The 26,421-nt window shown below is 39.1% G+C and overlaps 2 protein-coding genes across 2 annotated transcripts; one reads left to right on the top strand and one right to left on the bottom strand.

The window, feature by feature from the left end:
• The first annotated feature begins 2,818 nt into the window (after positions 1-2,818).
• On the top strand, positions 2,819-19,545 carry LOC101173935 (putative cation exchanger C521.04c). Its single transcript, XM_011476273.3, has 20 exons — positions 2,819-3,259; positions 8,243-8,365; positions 8,446-8,552; positions 8,628-8,742; positions 8,955-9,071; positions 9,152-9,213; positions 12,626-12,778; positions 13,448-13,639; positions 13,722-13,821; positions 13,915-14,056; positions 14,164-14,347; positions 15,344-15,443; positions 16,399-16,508; positions 16,591-16,622; positions 16,901-17,013; positions 17,081-17,226; positions 17,299-17,393; positions 17,465-17,543; positions 17,627-17,735; positions 19,136-19,545. The coding sequence occupies exons 1-20, from the start codon at positions 3,190-3,192 to the stop codon at positions 19,207-19,209; spliced, it is 2,223 nt and encodes a 740-aa protein (XP_011474575.1). The 5' UTR covers positions 2,819-3,189; the 3' UTR covers positions 19,210-19,545.
• On the bottom strand, positions 19,545-25,473 carry LOC101173702 (kelch domain-containing protein 10-like). The gene is made up of 10 exons (XM_023955390.1): positions 25,238-25,473; positions 24,229-24,321; positions 23,862-24,083; positions 23,219-23,373; positions 22,995-23,143; positions 22,837-22,921; positions 22,690-22,756; positions 22,583-22,630; positions 22,359-22,498; positions 19,545-21,083 (listed from the first exon to the last, which is right to left on the bottom strand). The coding sequence occupies exons 1-10, from the start codon at positions 25,320-25,322 to the stop codon at positions 20,856-20,858; spliced, it is 1,272 nt and encodes a 423-aa protein (XP_023811158.1). The 5' UTR covers positions 25,323-25,473; the 3' UTR covers positions 19,545-20,855.
• Between the last annotated feature and the right edge of the window lie 948 nt (positions 25,474-26,421).

The raw sequence follows: 26,421 nt of genomic DNA, 5'->3' as shown, positions 1-26,421 counted from the left end.
TTGCAGTTGAAAAACAAGTATTTTTATAATTGCATTTTATGAAACCTCAGGTGTCTTCCCTTTCCCCTTGCATGGTCTTCCATGTTTAGAATATAGATTATGTTGTTTTAGGCTGCACAGTGGACAGCGGCTTTGCCTCATATTGGGAAAGCCTTGTTCTAGACCTGAGATCTTGCTCTGTGGACTTTGTATTTTCTCCCCATGCACTGGTCTCCCCCAGGCACTTTAGCTGCCTCCCACAGTCCAACAACATGATTTACTTAAAAAGGATTGCATTTAAGCTAAATGGTGGGGCAGTGGTTAGCACTTTGGCATCACAATAACAAGGCCCTGGTTTGAAACCCGGCCGGGATTCTTTTGAAAGTTTGCCTGCTCTCCCCTTGCATGTGAGGGTTTTCTCTGGGTTTTCCAGCTTCCTCCTACAGTCTAAAAACATGCTTAATAGGTCAGTTGGTTACACTAAACTGTCCCTAGGTGTGCATGTGGGAGTGATTGTGTGCTCTGTGACAGACTGCCAACCTGTCCAAGGTTTGCCCCGCCTTCCCCCAGTAGCCAGGACAGGTTTCTGCAACCCTATGGCTCTGGAAGGGATATAGTGGGTTAGGAAAATTGATGGATGGATGGAAGACTGAATGTCATTCTGTCTTTGTGTGGCCTCACAGTGTCCAGGCTGCACTCTGCCTTTTCCTCTAAGGAGCTTGGATAGGCTCCAGCAACCCCACATAGGACAAGGCAACAGGAAAAAAATTGGTTATTGAACAACAAAATTAATTCAGACAGAGGTACACACATTTGAGTTGTTCAGTGTTAAACCCGGTTTTATTTTTTTTGAATACGGTACTTACTTCACCACAAGGAGGCAGTCTGACAATTTGTCAGCCTCATGTTACATAACTGGCTGAAGTGTACCAAACCCTAACCATAACTCTGATTTCAGAACAGAATTTAATATGTTCTAATTATGACCTAGGAAAAAGAGGTGCAACTGAAACTTGTCAGACATCATGGATTATGATGAGGTTATCACAAAATAACATGTAAAGTTTTAGTATTTTTGTAATGATGTTTCTAGCTAACAAGAACTCAAAATAAATAAATGAAAACTTGTAAAGTATTGTTTAAAGTTCAGGTAGCCCTATGTAGAAGAAAGCCTACTTCTAACATGTTATAATACTGATTATACACAAACTTAAATCGTATAGTGGAAAAACTCTGCTTTAGAAATTGATCTCCCATAGTCTAGGTAAAATCTATTTAAAACTGATCAAAATATGACCACAGAAAGGCATTTTGTGTGTGTTGTATTTGTTTTTAATTTTTTTGTTAGAAATGCAGACATGTCACAAATAATCAAAACAATCTTAAAGTTGACACAATTCTATGTTTTTATTTTAATAACTGCTAACTACTCTGTTGCAGCACAGAAATCCTTTCCAAAACAAAAAAAAAATAATGACATACATTTAAAAAAAAGTTAAGCAAACAATATTTTTTTTAGCTGTTTAAAATAGTGTCAAGTCTAGAATCTGTCATTTCTCAGACACGTATTTTGTCACTTTGCTAAATTTGAACCTTTTTCAGTGACAACCTAACAAAGTGAACTGTATTAGGGAGAGCAAGGGGATACATTTTTGGATCAGACTTGTGTTTGATGACAGTTTGACATAAAGATGTTTATTTGCAAATCAAACTCTAGGTCATATAAGTCCTTTTTAAAATGTCTATGTGACCTCAACTTCAATCATTGTCATAGGTTTATTTAACTGGAACACAACATCCGAGACTTTAGATTAGGCCAACTTTGACACTTCATTTGTTATTTAACATTTTAATGTTCCAATGTCACCTTTAGGGCAGGGGGACACGATAACTGTAGACTTGATATCTCTGTAATAAAAACGTCAAACTTCAAAAACTAGTTTAACTTTTGCAGAAGGAATGTTCCCTTTAATATTGATGGGAACATTGAAAATATTCAATTCCATTATTTGTTTGTATTTGTTTAATTGAATTAACATCTATCAAAGCCTTAAAACTCTAAATTTGTACTTTCCAAGCCCAAATAAAATTAATTTTAATGAATGAAAACTTGTTTGTACGACGGAGTATTAGGAATTTTTTTTTTTTTTTTTTGGTGGCCCTAATACTCCGTCGTATGTTTGAACTAAGTTTTTCATTTCAAAACATTGCATTGAAAAAAAAGGAGAAAAACTAGGTTTAGATGTTTTGATGTTTCCCCCCTCTTTTTTTGGATTTAACAAAAATGAATAAATAAAGAAGACAAAACACAATCCGTAAATAAGTCTTGTTTAATTTTGTTCAGTTCTCATGTTGTACTCATGTCTGACCAAGGAGTGGAGCTATTTGCCAGATTTCCTTATACTGGCAGCTGATGAGGAGGCGTGCAGCCACTCCCATTAAGTACACGTCACTACAGTGTATTTATATATAAGGGCAACGGTTTTACATTGATTGCAAAACCTAAAACAAATCATTTTGCCACTTAGATCCTTCAAACAAAAGTTGAAAGATATTTGGAATAATCAATAGGTATAAAACTGGCTAAATAATGTGTCATTTAAATTATATACTGTGTCAACAAAAGACCCCAAAGAATAATAGTACTAGTTAAAAAAATATTTTATGATAAAAATATCTAACAAAAAAGTATCAGATCCAAATTAGATTTTAGTTGACTGTCTTTCGTGCCAAATTAGGAGGAAAGACTTTATGCATTGTTAAAAAATGCATAAAGTCTTGTTAAAGTCTCAAGGATGTCTCAAAAAGACATCCTTGTAAGATTACTGGTATTTTAATTTTTAAAGCTGAGAAAGATGATTGGTTTTAACTGCTTGACTGAATGAAATAGAGTGCTAATAACGTTTGCTTTGGACAAATAACTCAGTAAAACCACACAGGATCCATAACCAAACGGCAGTTTTTATTGAGTTTTTTATTTTTTATGTATTGGATAAAATCTATGTGGTCGTAGAAAAGTGATATGGTTTTCTTCGCATCGATACAAGCCTACATTTCCCAAGATTCCAAGCAGCACAACATCCGCTTTGTTTAGCGGAGCGACAGCAGCGCCTGATCTGGTTGAGGGGGGAGGTGTGTTAGACTAAAGTGTGTCACTGTGGGGTGTTTTCTTTCGTGAAATTATTTTTGTTTACTTCTCGTGCGGTGGAAATGTCTCTGTCTTCCACCCAGAGCTCAGACACAATCAGCCGCAGGAGGAGGCCGACAGACTTGGCGTTGGGTAAGCACGTCACTCACTAGAAACTTCGTTTGTAGCCGTTGGCCGTGGCATTTAATGCCCTAATCCCAATAGATTACTATTTAATTTTACTTTGCCTTTCTATAGTGTTATTTCTGAAGATGAAAGCCCACAATCGTTGGGAATTAACAGAATAATCAGTGTGTGGATGTATTTAAAGGTGTACCCCCCTAGTGACGTCACTTCATTTACAAAGCGGTGACCTCCTTTTTATTGACCAGATCTGAAATAAAACGTTTAAAATATGTTTATAGGTTTAAGACTAAAATTTTACAAGTTTAACTAACCATGGTTTTGATCAAGACTGCAATTTAATTGTTTACATTTTTGATAAAGTTAATATTTAATTCTTATTTGCAACTATTTTTAATTGTGTTTATTTTTTGTCAGCTTAAATTCTAAAAATCTAAATTTCGAAATTTATAGAATTATAATAATGTTGAATCTGAAATTGTGTAGATCACAGGAAGTTCAGCAAACAGCAAAAACATGGAAGAAACGTTTTTAGGAGAGCTGGCTCCATAATCGAATGTAAAATGGACACGTTTGAAGCTGTGATGGAGAGGAGGACTTTAAATAAACTCCTATCCATCATGGATAATCCAGAGCATCCTCTCCATCCTGTTCTTGACTGTCAGCGGAGCACCTTCTCCAATAGGCTAAGGTAGCTTTGCTGTCACACCAACCGCTACAGGAGATCTTTCCTACCTCACTCCATTGGACTCTATAACTTGTCATCCATGTGCAATAGATAAACTCATTTAAAGTCTGTCTGTCTGAGCTGTAACGCAATACAACTGTTTTTTCACTGATGTGTCTTTCTGATTGATTGTTCTGGTTCTCTGTTGTCATCCATTGTTTGTATGTTTGTATCTTGAGCCTAACGCCAATGCTGTAACAACCCAATTTCCCAAGCTGGGATCAATAAAGCATCTTTATCTTATCTCCCTATCTGGGGTGCTGGAGGGATTGTGGGAGTTCGCTCATCCAGTCCATATGTGTTTTGTGGATTTGGGAAGGCGTTCGACCGCGTCCCCCGTGGCATCCTGTGGGGGGTGCTCTGGGAGTATGGGGTCCGGGGAGCCTTACTGAGGGCTGTCCGGTCTCTGTATGACCGGAGTAGGAGCTTGGTTCGCATAGCCGGCAGTAAGTCAGACCTGTTCCCGGTCCACGTTGGACTCCGGCAGGGCTGCCCTTTATCACCGGTTCTGTTCATAGTTTTTATGGACAGAATTTCTAGGTGCAGCCAGTGGCCGGAAGGGATCTGGTTTGGGGACCACAGGATTTCCTCTCTGCTTTTTGCAGATGATGTTGTCCTGTTGGCTTCATCGAACCGGGACCTCCAGCGTGCATTGGGGCGGTTTGCGGCCGAGTGTGAAGTAGCTGGGTAGTTTGCCATCTCTCGGTCGGTGGGGTGTCCTTGCCCCAGGTGGAGGAGTTTAAATACCTTGGGGTCTTGTTCACGAGTGAGGGAAGATCGGAGCGTGAGATTGACAGGCGGATCGGAGCGGCGTCCGTAGTTATGCGGTCGCACTATCGGTCCGTCGTGGTGAAGAGAGAGCTGAGCCGAAAAGCAAAGCTCTCAATTTACCGGTCGATCTACGTTCCAGTACTCACCTATGGTCATGACCGAAAGAACGAGGTCCCGAATACAAGCGGCTGAAATGAGCTTCCTCCGTAGGGTGGCTGGGGGCTCCCTTAGAGATAGGGTGAGAAGCTCGGTCACCCGCGGAGGGCTCGGAGTAGAACCGCTTCTCCTCCACATCGAAAGGAGCCAGCTGAGGTGGCTCGGGCATCTAGTCCGGATGTCCCCTGGACGCCTCCCTGGAGAGGTGTTCCGGGCATGTCCAACTGGGCGGAGGCCCCGGGGAAGACCCAGGACACGCTGGAGAGACTACGTCTCTTGGCTGGCCTGGGAACGCCTCGGGGTCCCTCCAGAGGAGCTGGAGGAAGTGGCTGGGGTGAGGGAAGTCTGGGCATCTCTGCTCAGTCTGCTGCCCCCGCGACCCGGTCCCGGATAAGCGGAGGAAGATGGACGGAGATGGATGGATCTTATCTTATCTTATTCTGAAAATGTCAGTTACAATAGCTGAAAACAGTTTTAGGTTCAACTTTATCCCCATTTGTTTTTTTTTTTATTTTTTAGATGAAAATTGCCTAAATTAACGAATTTACGTTATTTTTGCAGATGTGCTGTTATCTTCTAATTCCAGCTTTGTTTTATATATGAAAGTAGAAAAATCTGTTTTTCTATGATTTTGGTGGAAAAGATTGCTTATTCTTTCAATTATCCCAGAATAGTTAATAGTTTTGAATTGTACATGTCAACCTGTGGGTTTTCTATTCAGAGTGCTAGAGTAAAACACAAAAGGTTTAGGCTACATTTAAGATTGAATATATTTTTAATATTATTTCCTAAATGAATACACATCCTGAAATCACCAAATCAAGCTGGAATGTGTGCATCATTACTGCTTTTTGGGGGAAATTGTGGCAACTTTTTAAAAACTTTTAAAAGACAGTTTAACTGTCACTCATAGTAAATTGTTATTTGAGAAAGAAAGGACCCTGACACATAAAAATATATCTGAACTTTTAAAAAGTCTATTTCCAATGTGACACCTTTATTTATATATTTTATTTTATTTTAATGCACTTTGTGCAAATAAGACTGGTTCTGTGCGTGAGGTGGAGGTATTTTTAAACTCACATCTGCCACACGGCACTGGTTGATTGCTCAAGGTGGACGAAATAAGGAAGGGAAACAACAGAAGTGGTACAGATTTTGACATTCTGATGGTCGGACTGAAGAATAACCACTTGGTTTTTTGTGAAAAGCATAAAGCAGGCTTCTAAACCAGTGTTTTTCAACCTTTTTTGAGCCATGGCACAATCCCGCGGCACACCAGCATCCGAAAATGTATTAAAAAAAGGAGAAACTCGTAGTCTGTATTGATCTACCGTCCCTCCCCAATCTCACATGCATTTTTGGGATAATTGTGGCAGAAAAAGCTGGAAGTTGCCGCTGTTTTTTCTAAAAGATGTAATAAAGGTTAAGTTAGAAGATTTAAAAACTGTTTAATATGTGTTCGTTGTTTTTTCAAGACGTTTAACACAAAGACTCATTGTGTGCTGTGACGCTGGCACTTTAACCCAATGCAAAAATTGATAAATTGATTCAAAAATCTTTCCTAATGTAGCATAATTTTGCACATGTTTTTAACTTTTGATACTTGATGAAATTTTGCTATGAAAACTCCTGAAACAGTGTTGTGTCTACTTTACTGATATAGTATTATGTTTTAATCATATGAATGACTTTTATAAGTAACATAATCTGCATATATTTCAGATGACTGATCTGCATTTGCCATGTTGATTTCTAAAATAGTTATTTTTTACGTAATATTTAAGTAATTCATCTTTGTCATGTGCTTTATCGACACCTTATGATTCTTAATTCTGTCTGATAAAAGCTAGGAACCGGATATTGATAAATCATGTAATAAAATGGTTATAGTACAACGGGGTGGGATTATATAAGTTCGCTTCTTTCTACTCCCTTTCAAGCAATATTTGTTAATATGTCTAATTATCCTAAGTTTGATTAGTTACTGTATGAATGTATAACTGATGATTGTATTGCTTTTGTGTATTATTTCTACTTAATTGCTTGAAATAAACCATTTCAAATCAAATCAAATCAAAAATCATGGGAGATGTAGTGTGAAAACGGCCGGAGATTGTTTTTCTGAGCTTCATTGTTTTGTTCAGTTTTTCCACGATCTGACACCGGATTCTGCGGAAAGCTACACCGCTCAAGACGAGCCTTAGCTGGTATTTTTGTCAGAACTGAGAGACTTTATGTGCATAATAGGAACAAGGAAGTGAAGACTTTAACCACTTCTGATTGGTCAGACTGATGACATGTGATTAAGCCCCCAAGAATGATTGGTGGAGACAGTTAAAGGGGCGGGACTTTTCCAAAACCAGTCGTCATTCTTATCCAAATGTCTTTAATAAAATCAAGTAAACACAGCGAAAAAAGTATTTTATGATCTTTTATATTCCTAACTACACCGTGTTTTATCAGGGCCTGTTTGGATGAACAAAGAGATGATATCCTGGAGATGGAAAATGTTGTTAGATCCGTTACTGAGGGCAATTTCCCACGGCACACCTGACCATCTCTCACGGCACACTAGTGTGTTGCGCCACACCAGTTGAAAAACACTGGTCTATATCATAGGTCAAATGCATTCAGTCACTTACCATTTTCAGTGAGCAGGTGGGCTTTCTGCGCACTCAAGTCATTGATCTGACGAAGGTTTACGTCATTCTTGGTCTTTGGTTCACTGAGTTGGTCCTCAAGGGTACGGCACATCTTTTCAAGATTGCCCTAACATGGAGAAAACACACTGGTTGTAAAACACTGTTCTAAACCAAGAAAAAATATATTCGTGCTCATCTGTTTTGCAGAAAATTGTTTGACTGGAATGATATTTGAATAACAAAAAATCCAAATAAAATATATGCAATAAATCTAATTTAGGTAATTAAAATGATCTGACTCAGCAACAGAAATAGAAAACAAGAGAAGACATTTTTTTTCTGTCTTAAATCCAAACAGATTCATTCAAAGCAAATGAAGCATTTTTTAAACAGATAAGATAAAACTGCAATTAGAAGTTAGGTTGTATTTTAATATATTTAAATAGTTGGAGTTATGAAAATCTTTTAAATTAAATTGTGAAATAAAGATTTTATTTTTAATCTGAATAATTTACCCTTTTTTTAATTAAAAACTACTATATGTCCTGGGAGCAGCTGGTAAAATCATGCATAACCACAAGAGTGGTTGTTTGACCGTGCTTTTTAGAGAAATTACTTTAATTATCCTCTTTTTTTTTATATTGTGTAAATATATATAGAGAGATGATTTTGTATCTTGTTTTGGTGTTGCAGATCCTTCAGGCGGTCACGATTGTCATGAGGAGCTCCATGAACAGCTTATTGCATCAAACAGTTGTGCCTCATCTCCCCATCTTTCATCATGTCCTGCAGTAAAATGCATACCTGCACATGCATGTAAGCACCGCTTACCATAGATAGACTCTGAATGGCAGAAATACCGTTTGCAGGCATTTATATCCTTTTCTTCCCTTCAGGTACAGGCTATCGTGCTTGTGAAGAAAGCTGGGAGATAATCCAAAACAAGAGAACCATAAAAGCTGAGAACGAGGTGGAAGCCAACAAACTAGTCAATAACTACAGAGTAAGAAACAAATGCGTTTTTTTTCCCCATCAGAAGTGGAGTTCATAAACCGCTTGACAGGTTTTATGTGTGTAGTTTGGTTTCAGAAAATGGAAGAGCCACGTGACAAAACGGCCGTTTGAAAGACGCTCAGATGTCGTGAAGGAGCTTTACTCTGAGCTGAACGTCGTTAAACCCCACTCAGGTCCAGGTGCTGCTTTATTTCTAACTTTTTCTTTGTGGACTTGTAGTTGATAAAATATTGTTATATTTTGGGAAAAAGATCAAACTAAGGGTTACTTACAAGTAAATTTTTCAATAGTCCATTTAAAAGCACAAAAACTTTTTTTAAAATTGTGCGATCATTTCATCTAAAATATGTCAGATCTTTAATGTTTTTGCTGTCCATCCCTCTGTTGTCAGGTCAGTTCATTACATTTGGAAATATAGTCTATGTTTTCCTCTTCGGTTGGTGGGTGTCTCTGGCACATCTTTTGGTTGGTACGCTCATGTTCATGACCATAATTGGGATTCCGCACGGTAAGTCCAGCAGAGGCCGGTGGTGTTTAATGTTTCTCTTATCTGTTTGCTTCACTCTTGTTTTTTCCCTCATTCTTCAGGTAAGCTGTGCTGGAGATTGTGCGGATACTTGCTGTGGCCATTTGGCAGCACTGTTCACGAGGTATTTGCTTGGCGTTAGTATTTTTCTTCTGTCCCAACTGGAAAGATTAGGTCAATAAGGGATATAAATCTAAACCAGTTAAATCCGCGAGCAGCATTGAATGGCCAGCCGGTGTTACCCGCCCTCACTTCTATCTCCTTAGATTTTATCTATTGGTTGGCTGGGGATAACAAAAAAGTATTTAACTTTTACAAGAAACGCTAAAAGTAAACTTTTAGATTTCCTTGGCAACTGAGGTCTTTGTTAACCACGCCCACATACCTAATATGCTCATATTTTATGTCGCTGTGTCTAGATGACCCCACGCCCAATGTTACAGTGCCTAGGATGGGACAAGGGTTAAACTGTATTTTACACTGACCAAAAATATAAACGCAACACTTTTGTTATTGCTCCCATTTTTTATGGTATGAACTCAAAGATGTGAAACATTTTCCACATACACAAAACAACCAGTTCTCTGAAATATTGTTCACAAATCTGTCTAAATCTGTGATAGTGAGCACTTCTCCTTTGTCAAGACAATCCATCCCACCTCCCAGGTGTGCCATATCAAGATGCTGATTAGACAGCATGATTATTGCACAGGTGTGCCTTAGACTGGCCACAAGAAAAGAGCACTCTGAAATCTTCAGTTTTGTTTTATTGAGGGGGTCAGGGGACTAAGACAACCAGTCAGTATCTGGTGTGACCACCATTTGCCTCATGAAGTGTGACACATCTCCTTCGCATAGAGTTGATCAGGTTGTCTATTGTGGCCTGTGGAATGTTGGTCCACTTTTCTTCAATGGCTGTGCGAAGTTGCTGGATATTGGCAGGAACTGGAACACGCTGTCATATACGCCGATCCAGAGGATCCCAAACATGCTCAATGGGTGACATGTCCAGTGAGTATGCTGGCCATGCAAGAACTGGGATGTTTTCAGCTTCCAAGAATTGTTTACAGATCCTTGCAACAGGGGGCCGTGCATTATCATGCTGCAACATGAGGTGATGTTGTTGGATGTACGGCACAACAATGGGCCCCAGGATCTCGTCACGGTATCTCTGTGCATTCAAAATGCCATCAATGAAATGCACCTGTGTTCTTCACCCATAACATATGCCTGCCCATACCATAACCCCACCACCACCATGGGCTACTCAATCCACATCATTGACATTAGAAAACCGCTCACCCACACAACGCCACACACGCTGTCTGCCATCTGCCCTGAACAGTGTAAACCGGGATTCATCCGTGAAGAGAACACCTCTCCAACGTGCCAGACGCCATCGCATGTGAGCATTTGCCCACTCAAGTCGGTTACGACGACAAACTGGAGTGAGGTCGAGACCTCGATGAGGACGACAAGCATGCAGCTTCCCTGAGACGGTTTCTGACAGTTTGTGCAGAAATTCTGTGGTTATGCAAACTGATTGTTTTAGCAGCTGTCCGAGTGGCTGGTCTCAGAAGATCTTGGAGGTGGACATGCTGGATGTGGAGGTCTTGGGCTGGTGTGGTTACACGAGGTCTGCGGTTGTGAGGCCGGTTGGATGTGCTGCCAAATTCTCGGAAACGCCTTTGGAGACGGCTACTGGTGGAGAAATGGACATTCAATTCCCTAGCAACAGCTCTGGTGGACATTCCTGCTATCAGCATGCCAATTGCACGCTCCCTCAAAACTTGCGACATCTGTGGCATTGTGCTGTGTGATACAACTGAAGATTTCAGAGTGCTCTTTTCTTGTGGCCAGTCTAAGGCACACCTGTGCAATAATCATGCTGTCTAATCAGCATCTTGATATGGCACACCTGCGAGGTGGGATGGATTGTCTTGACAAAGGAGAAGTGCTCACTATCACAGATTTAGACAGATTTGTGAACAATATTTCAGGGAACTGGTTGTTTTGTGTATGTTGAAAATGTTTCACATCTTTGAGTTCATACCATAAAAAATGGGAGCAATAACAAAAGTGTTGCATTTATATTTTTGGTCAGTGTATATATAAAGTCATGGAAAACTTCCTATAGCTATACCAGGACAAGAATGTTGACTTTATTTATTCCATAATGGAGAAATTGTTCTCCGCATTTGACCCACGCCCCGGGTGAGCTGCAGACGAGCCGCGCTCGGGAGTCAACAGCTGGCTGGGGAGAGCAGGGATCGAACCACAAATCACGACCTGCTCTACCGCCTTAGCCACTTGAGTTCTGAAGACAAGAGAGAGATGATTTTACCACATCTTCATAATTTTAAACCTTCTCAATGTGTGAGAAACCTGGGCGTACTTTTTGACTCTGAGCTGAATTTTATCCCACACATTAAAAATGACGTTAAGACAGAATTTTACCTTCTTAAAAACATTGCCAGAGTCCGCCCGTTCCTCTCTCTAGCCAGCACAGAAGTGCTGATGCATGCTTTTATTTTCAGTTGTTTAGATTATTGTAATGCACTGCTCTCTGGTTTACCCAAAAAGTCTATTTCAAATCTACAGCTATTGCAGAACTCAGCGGCACGAGTTCTGACGAGGACCAGAGGGCAGGAACACATTACACCCGTTTTAAAATCGCTGCATTGGCTCCCTGTGCATTTCAGGATTGATTTTAAAATTCTTTTAATTGTTTAGAAGTGTTTTTATGGTCTTGGGCCTTCTTATTTAAATTATATTCTTTTAAAATATGAGCCCTCGCAGACCCTGAGGTCCTCCGGTGCTGACCTCTTAGTTGTTCCTAAGGTGAGAAGCAAAACTTATGGTGAGGCTTCGTTCCACCAAAATGGTCCTTGCCTGTGGAACAGTCTGCTGGAGAGCCTCAGGGCCGCTAAATAATTTAAATAATTTAAACCCATAATAATTTAAAACTTCCTTTGGATATCCCTGACACGTGTATTTTGGTTCCGTTAGTGGATTTTGAACTATTTTTCGTTTTTTTTGACAATTTCTTTTGCTGTGATGTCATCACTTTTCTGGGGCGGGGTCATTCACTATGCCCAAAATACATTTTCACTAGGTACTAGGTGCGTGCAAGTTTTGGTGAGTTTCTGAGCATGTGGCGGAGTTAAAAGGTGGAGGAAGAACAAAGAACTGCTAAAAACATCTACTCTTTGCTGTCTAGGTCTGCTGTGGGACATAATGAAAATGATCACAGGTTTATTAAAACTTGAAAGAAAATTTATCAGAGCTGAAAATCACAAAAACTGTGGGTAACTTACAAGAGTTCCCATTTTGAACTGTCTCTTTAGTGTTTTGCTCCTGTGATTGAGATAATCATCCAGTCATCAAAAGATGACTGGATGTGAACATTGTCCTCATTATCTCAATTTGTTGTGTTCTGTCGAGTTGTGTCTTGACAGAAATGTGGATTTATTATTGTTAAACAAATATTTTTCTTTTATCACTTGTCTTATTTGTTCCTGTGGATCTTTCTGCAGATTGGAAAAACCCTCAGGAGATGCTGCGAACAAGCGCCAGACTGTGAGTGCCGTGTAGACCTGGATGAGGATAGTTCTCCAGTTCTGTTGCCGTCACCGACAGAAATAGCCGATCCAGAGCGGCCAGAGAGACCCCCCTGCACTCATTATTGGGTACGTCTCCAAACTTAAAGCAGGAAAAAAATCCTTTTTAGAACCTCTGCCTCATATTTGTGTTCAGATGCAAATATCTTTAAAGTCCCACTCCGATCATCTTTTGATCTATTTTCAAAGTGTTCCAAGTAAACCTTTAATTATGATTATGCTGTTATTATGCAAAATAAATAAAAATTCTGCAGAGCTGCATAAGTTCATCTGAGTTGTGGGTGTGACTGGTGGCATGGAATATGCCTGGCTTCATTTCCCATGATCCTTTTGTTTACACTTTCTCCTGCTAGCTTACAGCCCTAACGTAACATTAGCTGTGCAGCAAAAACAGTGACTAATATTGGACCTATCCAGCCGTACAATATTAAAACAGATGCCAGCACGGATGAGGAAAACACAGATGTGCGCAGATGTACTCGTCTGCAAGGGGATCCATCCGAGTGGAACGGAGCCGGGAGCTTGTGGCCCACTGACCACCTACATCACTCCTACAGGCTTTGTCAACCTGCATTTTTTTTGTCTGCTCCTGATTCACCACAATTTAAATAAAAAATACTCAAAAATGTATTTAAAGCTTAATTTTCTTAATATACGCCTTCCATCATGAGAAAAATGCTATAAGAACATGTTAAAAACACCAAAAACGTGATTTTCTTTGGACTTCTTCAATTGCAGCATCGTCCCTCCACCTATGTATGGCTGCTGCTGGGATATCTTCCTCTGGTGATAGTTCACTCTCTGGCCTGCTTCCTCTCCTGGATCCTTGTCTTCACCATCCCAGTTGCCAAACTGAACGCACAGACTTTGAGTGTCATTCTGCTGTTGCCTCCTGAAGATGTCTCCATCTCCAGCAGCTCACAGAGACAGGTACTGGGCTCACCCATGAACATCTATGTTTCCTTATCTGGAATAACCGGTCATTCAGGAGTGTTGTCCACTTGAATTTTAGCATCACGGCTATGAGACGAGAGCACGTTTGTGCTGCTACTATGCTGCTAACTGGTACTACTACAAATACACTGTTGATGGGATCAATGTTTTTGCAGTCAGTATCCTTTACCGGTGCAGGATGTGTGTGTTTGGGTGTCTAAGTATACCAAATGCTGTATTTTATGATCTGTTATCTTTAACCACCATGCCAGACCTCCTCCCTCTGGTCATAGTTGCTCTGGTCATCGGCTATGTGGACAGAGGAAACCAGTGGGCCAGCTCTGACGTCAAATTTGCCACCGCTATTGGCTCCATTATTCCTTTGTCTTATTATATTGGCATGGGGATTGCAAGGTAAGTAGTTTATCGTCAAGAAACCCATACTGTCTCATGCTTTTTGTTGAGGAACAAAGAATTCTGTCTCTAAAAGATGTTAATATTCTTTCTGTCTATTCTTTCAGTATTTCTGCACAGAGTAACTTTGCCGTGGGCGCCGTGGTCAATGCCACCTTTGGCTCCATTACAGAACTGACTTTTTACATCACAGCCCTGCTCAGAGGCCACCGCACAAACAACCCGTGTCTGCAGGAGGTCGTTAAGGCGGCGCTGACGGGCACTCTGCTCGGATGCATCCTCTTCATCCCAGTGAGTCAGCCTGGATCAAACCCTGTTAATCCCAGATTACACAAATTGTACAAAATCAAATAATTAAGTGAGAGAATCATCTTAATTCGACATCTTTATTCATTTGGAGTAGATTAATTTTAAAACTGAAAAGGTTTTCTTGACTTAAACCTTTTTTAGTGTTTTAGATAAACCAGATGCTAAAATGTGAACTGACCGATGTCATCTGATCATGTGAGCCAGTGATATCGAGACTATATGCTGTTTGTTCCAAAACTTATTTGCAGCTCTTATACTATATAAATTTTTTTTTAGGGGATTATACTAAAAATGGAAACTGGTAAATCTGATCTTTTTGACTGTTCAGTTGTCTGTTTTCTCCTTGTAATTTATAGAATGTAACCATTGACTGTATAAGAGAACTGGATTGAGTTTACCCCCCCCCCCCCACGTTGCATTCCAAAAAGGAAGTACCCACCGCCTCCTGGAAGACAAAGTCCCATAGACTTGTATTAAGAAATAAACAGCTAATACTCAGTCATTTTATTTTTCATAATACACAATCTAGCTCCGATATACATATTTTTTAACATTCTCTTGCTAATCGATTTTTTAAAAATTTTATTCTTATTTAAGTAATAATCTAAAATATTTATAATAATAGCCAATCAGATGCCTCAATAAAATAATGGGGTGCCTACTGGTCACCACCTTGACAGATTCTCCAGATCCTGCTTTCAGTGGAAGGGAATGTGGACTTCTAACAAGCTCACTCCTGATTGGCAATAGTAGTTTCCATAGAAACGCTGACTCAGACCGACTCAGATCAATCACTGCTGAATAACCTCATCTGGTTCCAAATTGTGGCGTTCGTATAGTGGAATAATGGCAACTGATTTGGCTGCATTAGTTTGGAGCTAGAAGTAGCAGTTTTCTATGGGTGATGTGACACTCGCTCAGTCCAGTTCCCCTATAGAGTCAGTGCATGTAACAGGAGAGTTGTTTGTCTTTTCTCAGGGCATTTGCATGATAATTGGAGGCCTGAAACACAGTGAACAAAGGTTTAACAGTCGTTCTGCAGGAGTGAGCTCTGCACTGCTTTTCATTTCTGTTGGAGGTAATTATCTAAGGACCAGTGCATGAGAACGGTCTTTTTAACAAAAATATATAGCTGTAGAAAAGGAGAAAAGGTCATTCATTAGCAGTGACGAACTCTAAGCAGAGTAGTCAAAAGGCAAAGAATAAAATGGGCATTAATTTTGATGCAACCCCCCCCCTTTTGTTGTTGCTCAGAACTGTTGGTGCAAACCTCAGAGGTTGTATCTCTGAGGTTTTTAGATTAATAGCATTCGATCCAGCTGAGTAAATAATGTTATTGTAAAAATGCAAAACTGCTTTGCAATAGGAGAACCTCTCAAGACTATATCTTTATTTTTGGTGTCAAGAGATCCTTTCTGAAACCAAACTCGACAAGTTCCTCCATTTGAGGAACTGCAACATTTAGGACTTCTGTGCTGGGTTTAAATTTGACATTAGTGCGTGAGGGTTTGGTCCATCCCAACACATTCTCAAGAAAATAACAGCAACTAAGCAGTATGTTGTAAAATGCACATCTGTACATGGAAACATGGCCTGTTGTGCAGTTGAAACCACGTGTTCATTAACAAATCTTGTTTTTGAAGACCCCTAAAAATAAGAAATACTTAAAAAACATCATTTGATTTTCATAAATGTATTTTTCAAGGAGTAATATAAAACGATTTAATACGGTAAAGAATATACCCTGTTTTCACAGGCATCAATATATTTACCCCGATTTTATTAACAGTGGTTTTTATTTCCTTTTTTACCACTAGATGTCAGTAGAACGTCTCAAAATGAACAATGAAACAATTTAGTGTTTTTTCTCATTTTTTTTGTAAATCTGACTTTATAAAGATGATAAAGTTTGGAATATGCAGCTCAGCTTGACAAACTCCACATTGGAGACTCCCAGTTGACTGAGTCAGTGAAAATATTCCAGTGTAAATGTTTGTTACCCCTGCTTTTCTACCTCTTTCTGTCTCTGGCAGGTGCTTTTGCCCCCACGCTCTTCTCCAAAGCTTATGGGAATCTGGTGTGCGACTCCTGCACCAACTCCAGCAGTGGCCTTTTTGTGTGCCACAACTGCCACTATGATCTGGTCATTAGCAACCAGGGTCTCAAATTCTTGTTCTGCTTCACAGGAGCTGTGTTTTAACTCTGATCTTTGTCCGTATCAACAGAAAAACAGCACACTGTTCCACAGCCACGTCGAGTGAGTTTTTTTCCCTTACATCAAAACCAAATCAAATAGCCCTTTTGTACAATTTTGCATCACAAAGTGTTTAAACTTATTAGAAAAATAAAGACAAATCCACATGCACACAGAAGGGTCTCTATGTAAAAATCACATACAGATTAAAAGTAGTTGGTAATCATAAAAATACTCAAATAAAAAAGAATTGAGTATCATTTTTAAAAGAGTTTCTATTCTATTAATTCAGGGATGCTTCAAAATTCCAAATACTAAGCCTGTGTTTGTTTTTCCATTAGGCCACTGGTGTACACAGTGTCTGCCCTCCTGCCTCTTGCCTACATAATTGGTTTGATTTTTACCCTGAAGACACACTCCCACATTTACAACATTCACGTTGGGGATGGACAAGGTATGATGCGCCTAAAGAGTCTCTTAAAGAGAATTTTGTATGATGAGCTCCAGTTTCATCTCTACAGTGACTGACCACCAAGAGACGGTGGTCCACTGGTCACGGTGGAGATCTCTGGTCATCCTCATCGTAGCCACCGTCCTCACATCCGCCTGTGCAGATCTCACCTCGGAGCACATCCAACCCATCCTGAGCCAACCAAACGTCTCGCAGGTCAGCATCTGTGCGAAGGTCAGCTATTTTATACGTCGCTCCGATTCTCTGACATTCTTTTCTTTTTTTTAGTACTTCATTGGGGTGACAGTTCTGGCGATGGTTCCAGAGATCCCAGAGATTGTCAACGGGATCCAGTTTGCCCTCCAGAACAACATCAGTCTCAGGTAGGTTCTCAGATCTACAATTTTACCTTAAAAAGTGATGTTTGTATTTATTTCTGTCTGGTTTCTTGCAGTTTGGAGGTTGGGCGCTGTATTGCAGTTCAAGTCTGCATGCTGCAGATTCCAATATTGGTCGTGTTTAACGCCTGCTATGTATGTCGCCATTCTTGGTTTCCTGTTTGGATTGGTGAATTCCAGCAGGCTGTCTTCATGCAGTCCATGTCTGTGTTCTTCAGGATGTGGGCTTTGAGCTGCTGTTCAGTGACCTGCACTTGTGGGCCAGCATATGCAGCGTGATTTTAGTGAACTACATCTTCATGGATGGGAAGTCGGATTATTTTCAGGGTGAGTTTCAGAGTGCGTCAAGGTTTGGAAAGTGAAACTTCATATTTCAGGGAAATTTTGTGCAATTATTCATTAAAAAAAAACCTGTAAAAATATTTTTGCTTTTTTGGGAACAATTATGAAGTTTACAAAAGTCCTGGTTATCTAGAATTGTAAAGCTTGGAGAAAAATAAAATTAAAAATATAAAACTGTTCCATTTCATTTACTGTTATGAAAAATTAAGATTAGAATTGGCTCTTAGGAAACAGTTTTTTTTCTTCTTTTTTTATTAAAGGGTGATCCTCTGAAATCAGTGCACTTTGTGTCTCACAGGTTTTCCTCAGATATGTTCATATTAAAACACAAACTGCTTTTTTTTAAAAGAAAATGAATAGATTAATGTACCTCTGCATGATCACCTTCAAAATCTTTTAGAAAATTATATTTACAAACATTTTATGGCTCAGAGGTCAGCCAAATGAGCATGTTCCCACTCACCAAAGCTACTTTTTCATCGAATATAGAACAAACGCTATTTTTTGCTAATGCAATCATTTGTCTTTCTACTTTAACATAAAAATACGAGAAAAATACGAGTGATTTATAAAATAACAATTTTATCACAGACCTCAGTGTAGTTCAACAGCTTATCAATCCTCTTCATTAAGAATGGTTTAATCCAATTTCTTAAGAACCCAGGAACTGTCATCACTAAATATTTTTCCCACTCCCACTGTAAAGAGATGCGTTTGTGTACTTTATTAACTATATGTTATTGTTTTATATTGTCAGATTGACAGTCAAGCTCAGCCTTTCAACTCCGTTTTCACGGGGAAAAAAACGATATTTACTGTTTGGGGAAAAATAAACAATTGTCTTGAAAAAATAGATTGTCCTTATTCCATATGTTGCAGACATGGGGCATTCAGCTAAAATTTTCAACCCCTATATAAAAAGAAATACAAACACTTAGTGTTGAATCATCGTTAGAAGGCTGAAAGTTGGACTTAGAATCAAAATAATTTGAAAATAAATTATAGTAGCAATAAGTTGTCTTATACAAGGCAAATGTGATAATTTTGGGATTTCATGCCTAAAGAGGGAAAACTTATCTTCTGACAGGTTCAAATAGTCCCTCGTCTGATACAATGTTCAGAAACACAATGTTTTGTGGTATTCTTTGTAGGAAGCATGACTCAAAAACAACTTTTGAATTATCTTCAGTGGCACGCTAAAATGTTTTTAACTTAATATTCATTTAGGAAAACATACATTACTGTTGTCTTGTGGCTTAAAACATTTTCTAACATTTCGTCCGGGGAAAAACCCCATAAAACACAGTCAGCTTTAGCCTCAATATCCTTCACTGATTTTTCATTTTCCTGTTTATTGCTTTGCCGTTTTTCCCTGTTTTCCTCAGGTACAGCTCTGGTGATCGTCTACCTCATTCTTTTGGCTCTGTATTTTTTCGCTCCATCTCCAGCTGGCTGTTGAAAACAACTTCCTCTGCAAAGTTTTAAGTCAATATATTGAAATGAGCCAATGCTGGTCATCATTGAGTTTTGTAAATGTATGAACGCTTTAGAAAGTGTACTTTGACATATTTCAATTTTAAAACATCAAGTCACAAATCATCAGGAAGTCCTGCTAAAAGTTCTAGCTTATAACAATACAATTCTTTGTACTACTGAAAGAGAAAAGGCCATTTTTACGATGCACATCTGATATTTCCAGGTACTTTTGAAGGTTTGTACAACTAAGCCATAAAATGTGATCAAACTTATTTGCACTTTATAGTTCGAAAATGAATAAAGATTAAGATTTTGAAAATGGGTCGTCTGCGTTTTTATTGTTTACACAGACAAATATAATTACAAAAACAGTGCAACCTTATTTGCTTCTTTGACAGAGATCTTTGTCTCCTGAACATTGAAATGAAATGACATGCACAGTGTAACATGCACATGACCTTAAACGTCAGTTTGTATTCATGTATCCAGCAGAATAGTTTTCTATTTAAACAGATAAAGGCATAAAATATCAAAAAGGTGTTTAAAAGAAAAGCACTTGGTTAAAACCATTGATATCTGGAAAGCGCACATAACAGCTGGTGAAAAGGAAGTATCCACAGTAATTTAAGATTTTCAGTAACTGCATGTATTCTTTTAAGAAAAAAAGCTTTTGTGTCCTAATAGTGGAGCTCTTTATCACAGTGTGTAGCATCCCGAGTACATCTTACACAACTTCTTTAGAGGCAGAAATCTCTAGAAACCTGTGGAAATAATAATAGCACTTAATGTGTGTCATGGAGTTTGAAGGTTTAAGTGGAGTTCAGGCATAAAGTCCAAAATAAAGGTGAATTGAATAAATATATCAGCTGAAGACAGTACAGTCTTTAAAAAATATATATATATAAAGTACAAGTCTGGAAAAAATGCTTTAAATGTTAACGCAATTCAGACAAGAGTCAGCTGTTTAACTCTTGTTTGAAAAGAAATTAAGAAAAAAAAAAAAATCACAAGGCACAAAAAATGTTGAAACTTAAAAACCACTTTGGTCAAATATGGAAACATTCCCAAATAAAGTTTCACAGTGGTAAAGAGCAAAGTAAGTCAGGACTTCCAATTTGATAAACAGAACTGCAAAAACATTAGGATTAAAAACTGTTTTTAAATAAAGTTTTGAATATTGACCTCATAAAAAGTACTGCAATTTATTTGGGGGTTTTCTCTCAAAATCAAACACGTAAAGTGTTTTACACAAAAAGTAAAGGCCAACCCCCCCCCCCCATCATATAAGATGCAACGACAGTGAGGAAAAGTTCCATCTCCAAAACCGCAAAAAGCCATTTTCACAAGCCAAAATGAATTTACCTGAAGAACTGTTAGCTTTTTAGCGGATGATTTCCCATGCTCCTTTACTCCTGTGACGACATAAACCGACATGCACGTTGGAAGTCCCAAACTCAGGAAAAGTGTCTGAAGTGCATTGAGGTTGAAATCAGCACCCTGTTGGCTGCAGCATGACTAACTCATAACATTATCACTTAATTTTTTTTTTAAGTTAAAAATGTTTTTTTTCCCCCAGCCATTTCTGCTCTGCATTACAACCTTTGGCCTGCGAGGCTTCAGCTGCTTCAGTCAGCCTTTGCCTTGAGTCAATTTGAGCCTCTGGATGAAAGTGTGGGTCAGTCCCAGGCTGAGCAGCTGAAGCGTGGACAGCTGCGTTAAGTGAGGGAACATCTTCAGCAGCTTCTCCCAGGTCAGTTCCAGCAGGCTGGGCACCACCAGCCACACTTTATACAAAGAGGCGGTTCTTCGGTTACCAGAAATGTTGACAACACCACCGTGGACGTACATGCAGCCGGCCTGAGAAAGAGGTGCAGTAAAGAAGTTTAAAAAAAACTAAGCGGATTGGCTCTAAAATTAAGAAAACCACTTCTTATCTGCATAAAAATAAGAAAACTTGGATCATCATGCAAGTTGTAAGAGGATTTGAGGAAATATTTAAAAAAAAATCATTAATTAAAGACAAACTGATGAGAATTCTGTTTTTAACATGTTCTTCTGACGATCGAGGGGAATAAGTATTTCATCCCTTGATGATTTTGTAGGTTTGCACATTTAAAAATGGATCATCTATCTCCCTGGTTGATTCATTTAAACAGTGAGATAGAAAATCATAGAAACTCAGGAAATCAACATTAAATAGTGAATCTTTAATGAAATAATCTGGCATTCAAACCAAAAGCAGGATTTTGTTGCTTTGTGCACCAGAAAAAAATGCACAGAGGATATCCACAAATGAGATAAACATTGTATTGATATTAAAACAAGAAAATAAACAGATTAAAGTAAGGCATCAGATGGATGACCATGGTTTTTGGGATCATCTATAGTTTTTTTTAGCCAAAATCAAAGAACTATTTTCCAGGATAGTTTCTGCAGAGAGGCAGTAGTTCATAAGAAATTTGCCTCTAAGTTGTAGGAGGGACCGTTGGTGCAGAGCAATTATAAACTTAATATTTGTTATGCATGTCCTCCATCATCAGAAAAATGCCAGGAACATGTTAAAAACAGCAAGACACGGGTTTTCCTTGCAGTTGGTCTGCTTCCTAGTCAATTACAGAGCATCAGTTTCTTTGTTTTTTTAAAGTAAATTTGAGACAGAGGGGTTTAAATACTTAATTATTAATACTTAATTTAATACTTGTGAAATAAATAATATTAATGAATATTTAAGAACTCCGTTTTTCCCACATCATAAAGTATGATGAGTTGTGTCTGTTTATGTTCTGAGAAGCATCACCACCCCCAATTTTTCTCAAATACAACAAGAACAACTTGTCTACAGGAAGCCAACTTTCATCCATCTTATTTAAGACATTTAGATTTCCCGAAAAGTGGCTCACAAATATAGTTACACATTGAATGTGCAGTACGCTTCCACGGTCACACTGGTGCTAAAATCAAAGCTAACAGCAATCCAATAAATACCAGTTATTTTTAAGAATTGGTAGAGTAGATTCAAAATTACCCCCCCCCCCCCTTCTATAAATATGTAAACACGTTTTTGCATCAAAAGTTTAAGATGTAAAAATGTTCAGAAAGATGGTTGATGTTAGAGGCCAGTAGTTTACTGACCGGAGTGACTGCTGCACAGTGAAAGTACGCGGGTTCAGGCATGACAGCAGGAAGCTTCATCCACTGAAAAGTGCGCAGGTTCAGCCTCCACAGGTCCGACAGGATACTTTCTCCATTATAACCGCCGCATATAAACACCTCTGCAGGTTCATGCAAATCACAAGACACATCTTAGCTCAACTGCAATATCTGACAGCAGAGTCTGCTTGAGGGGGTTTTCTCACCGTCTTTGACCTGCACACAGCTGTGACAGCGGCGAGAAGCAGGATATCCTGCGAAAAATCAAAATGCGGTTTCTGATCTTAAACTGAATGCGGCTTAAATCACATACCTATTTTTTCATGGGGTTTAGTGACCATTTCCTCCCAATAATTGGTCTCCAAGTTATATGCATGAATCTGAGGAGTAGAAACGGCAACAACATGTATGAATGCTACCTTTCTATGTTAAATAAGTCTCAACTCGTCACCCTTCTTACTTTGTCCAGTGAGTATGATGTCCAGGAAGTCCCACCTCCTAAAATGTATATTCTCTGTCCATCATGAGCCAGCTCATGCCTGTACCTAAAATGTAAAAAAAAAATCATTTGGAACGATTGAATTCAGTTGGGAAGCCGGTCTCTCAGCAGTCACTAACCTCTCTTCAGGTAGATCTGAAGGTGTGTTGTTGGGTTTGAGATGGGTCCACTCTTTGGTGGTTAGGTCCAGCCTGTGCAGGTCAGTGCTGTAAAGGTAGCCTGTCGTCCCTCCAAACACGTAAAGATAACCGTTTATAATGGCCATCGCCTGAAAATTTTAGGTTCCTGAATGAATACTTATCAGGTTTTTCTTTCCACGCATGTCTTCTGGTGCAAACGTTACCTGCCCATAAATCTTGTTGGGTTTGTTCCCTCTACAGTTGAGCAAGTTCCATCGTCGATACTGAACATTGCAGACATGAACATCATTGCTATTGTTTTCACCAAAAGGGATCCCTGTGCCACCAAACACCAGAAGATTGTTTCCATGTATGACAGCTGCAAAAGAGATAGACATTAATAGAAATACAAATAAAATCTTAGACCTTCATAAAATGGAAAAAACACTTTTCGCTTGCTCAAGTTCTGCACATTGACTGAAAATTTTAGATCTATATTTTGAATAAAAACAGCAATATCTTGAGTGCCAAATCTAAACATCTTTTTTTTATATGATTAGCTCTCTTTAAAAAAAAAAAAAAAAAAAAAAAAAAAAAAAATTATAAAATGTATACACCGTCTTTCAGGCGCCTCTCAGAACTACTAGAAGCTTTGTTCTAAATTTCCGGTGTGAGAGATGGTGTTAAAAAACAGAGACAGCTGGAATGGCTGGTCACAACTAAATTATATTCTTACACAAAAATTCACTTCAGCAGTTAAAAACACCAAATAAGTAACCATTATCCCAAGTGTTGTGGAGCTTTTTGAACAACATTTCTCAGAAATTAATGCCCCCCCTTGCATACTGATGATACATCAATGTATACCCGACATGGAGGCCAGCTCTGTGGGCATATATCCTTCCGTGCGGACTTGCTGCCAAGTGGCCGTGGCAAAATGATACCGCCAAAGCTCCCTGAAAAGAGGGTAGTCCTCATTCTCAGACCCGCCTGCCTCTTCAAAGTCCGGATTGTAACCTCCAAAAACATACAAGTTGCTGCTGTCTGCAACGCAGCGGTGCCCACTGCGAGCAGGTGGGATACAGTGCCCTGCAAAGGAAAAGGGGGAAACTCCAATCAGCTAAAAAAACAAAAAAAAAAACACTCATCTTAGCTCTAATAGAAAACAGTTTTTCAAGTCTTTAGGGCTTGCAGAAATGACTGTTTTGATCTGACACAAGCCAGATTTCAGTACCCTCTCTCAGAAACCGGTTGGGGATGCGCAGGCTGGGACAGGTTGGGGAAAAGATGCGTCGTGCCTGAAGCCATCGCGCTCGTTTCTTGGAGCCTGAAAATCCAGCAGATGCACAGCGAACTTTTAATTACAAAATTAAAAAGAAAGACACATTCCAAACACAACCTTTAAGATAATAAACTCCTAATAAAAAAAAAAAATTGTGCTTGTTATAGATTTCTGATCAAATAAGAGTGAATTAGTAAATTTCCCAAATGAACATTTGGTTTGTATTAAAAGTGACATAAGTGCATTCAAATGATCTGAAGCTCCTGCACTGCAGCGTTTAAATTACATGTGTTTTAAATCCTTTACTTTTCCTAAATTTTTAATACAAGTTTCTAAATTTGACAAAGAAGCCCCTGTGGTTAAGCAAATTTATAGTTTAGCACCTTTTAGTCAAAGAAACAAATCACAAATGCAAATCTACATGTTACAGAGAAACAAAAGGCTTAAATGCATTCGCCCCATTTGTAAACAGTTGATTAATTTGGAAATACAAAATATGATTACATTTTTAAAAGCGACTTTATTAGAGGAATGTATCCATGTGTTGTGTGTAGTCCTCCCCTTGCTAGTGAACAAGTTTAACAACACGTGTGATAATAATATGCAAAACTCTAGGTTTTATTATTCAAAATTACAATTATAGTAAAACTAAAAGTTTATTCTTAATGACGTTCTACTTGAAGACTTAAATACAAAGCCACACAAAGCCCTGTTTGAGAAGCTTTGAATCAGAGGAGACGAACAGTAAAGCTAGCAAGTCCTGCTGTGTAGCTTCGTAGCTAAGCTAACTCTGGCCTTAGGCCCCAGCGAGCAAACTAACAAAACTCCAATGCAAACATCGTTAAAATGAATCAGCACGAAGAGCCCCTGTCTACACAATTATCCAGGTTTCCATTAATGTGATCTAACGGACATATTTCTACGTTTCGAAGCCCTTCTGGCAGACGTTTTGTTTACAAACCTGAGTCTCGGATGAAGGGCCTCCATGACAGTTTCTCAAACTTGTTGAGCAAACTGAAGGTTTCCTTCTGCTCGGCCGAAGACATCTTCAGCGGGGAACGCGCGGAGATGGTTCACGGGGGCCCACTGCAGTTTGGTGAACCGTGACGACATGGGACTAAAAACCAGCTCACGCTCGCCTGCACAATAAAAAATATATTTACTGTACACACCTGCAGCTGCTCGAAACATCAAAATCAGCTGATCTGGACTGACCAATCAGAGACGGGGGAAGCCATGTTGCGTTCAATATATTTGGAAATAATAGTTACTAATGACACGTTCAAGTGTTTTCTGTTTTTATTTTTTTGATTGAACATTTGCAGAATACAATTCAAAAATATAACATTTATAACACTGCAATACAAGAATGAAGCACAGTTCTGAATACAAGTCAACTTTGTGCCTGCCTGGCTGCCTGCCTGCCACCTACCTACCTGCCTACCCACCTACCTGCCTACCTACCTACCTACCTGCCTACCTACCTACCCACCTACCTACCTGCCTACCCACCTACCCACCTACCTACCTACCTACCTACCTACCTACCTACCTACCTACCTACCTACCTACCTACCTACCTACCTACCTACCTACCTACCTACCTGCCTACCTACCTGCCTACCTACCTGCCTACCTGCCTACCTACCTTCCTACCAGCCTACCTACCTAGCAGCCTACCAACAAACCTACCTGCCTGCCTTCCTGGCTGCCTGCCTGTCTACCTATCGTCAAAATGTGCTTTAACCTATCCCCAGTTGCTAGAAGAAAAAAGTCTATGTGGACCTCACAAGAAACATACCTGTGGGAAAACTGATGCTTGACCCCGTAAAAAAAGTGATATCACATCAGTAATATTTGAGAAAAGCCTTTGCATATATTATAATCAAATTGGTGTACAAAAAAAACGCTTGTTTAAATTGTAATAAAGTTGAATAGTTCTCAATACATTTATCAATCGTTGCAGTGAATAATATGTATGATTTGTACAACAACTGTACAACACCATGTCAAAGTGACACTCCACGGTCCCAGGGGTGTTTTTCTGTTTAGTCATTGATTCATTTACTTTTGTTGTAGTTGTTGTTTTTCAATTTTAAATTGTTTTTTGTTCCTGAACAGTTGTTTGTTTTTGTTCTTGGTGTG

This window comes from Oryzias latipes, chromosome 6 (assembly GCF_002234675.1).
Source record: "Oryzias latipes chromosome 6, ASM223467v1".
NCBI classification, from domain to species: domain Eukaryota; kingdom Metazoa; phylum Chordata; class Actinopteri; order Beloniformes; family Adrianichthyidae; genus Oryzias; species Oryzias latipes.
The sequence above is the reverse complement of the archived record's forward strand: the minus strand, read 5'-3'. Positions and strand labels throughout refer to the sequence as shown.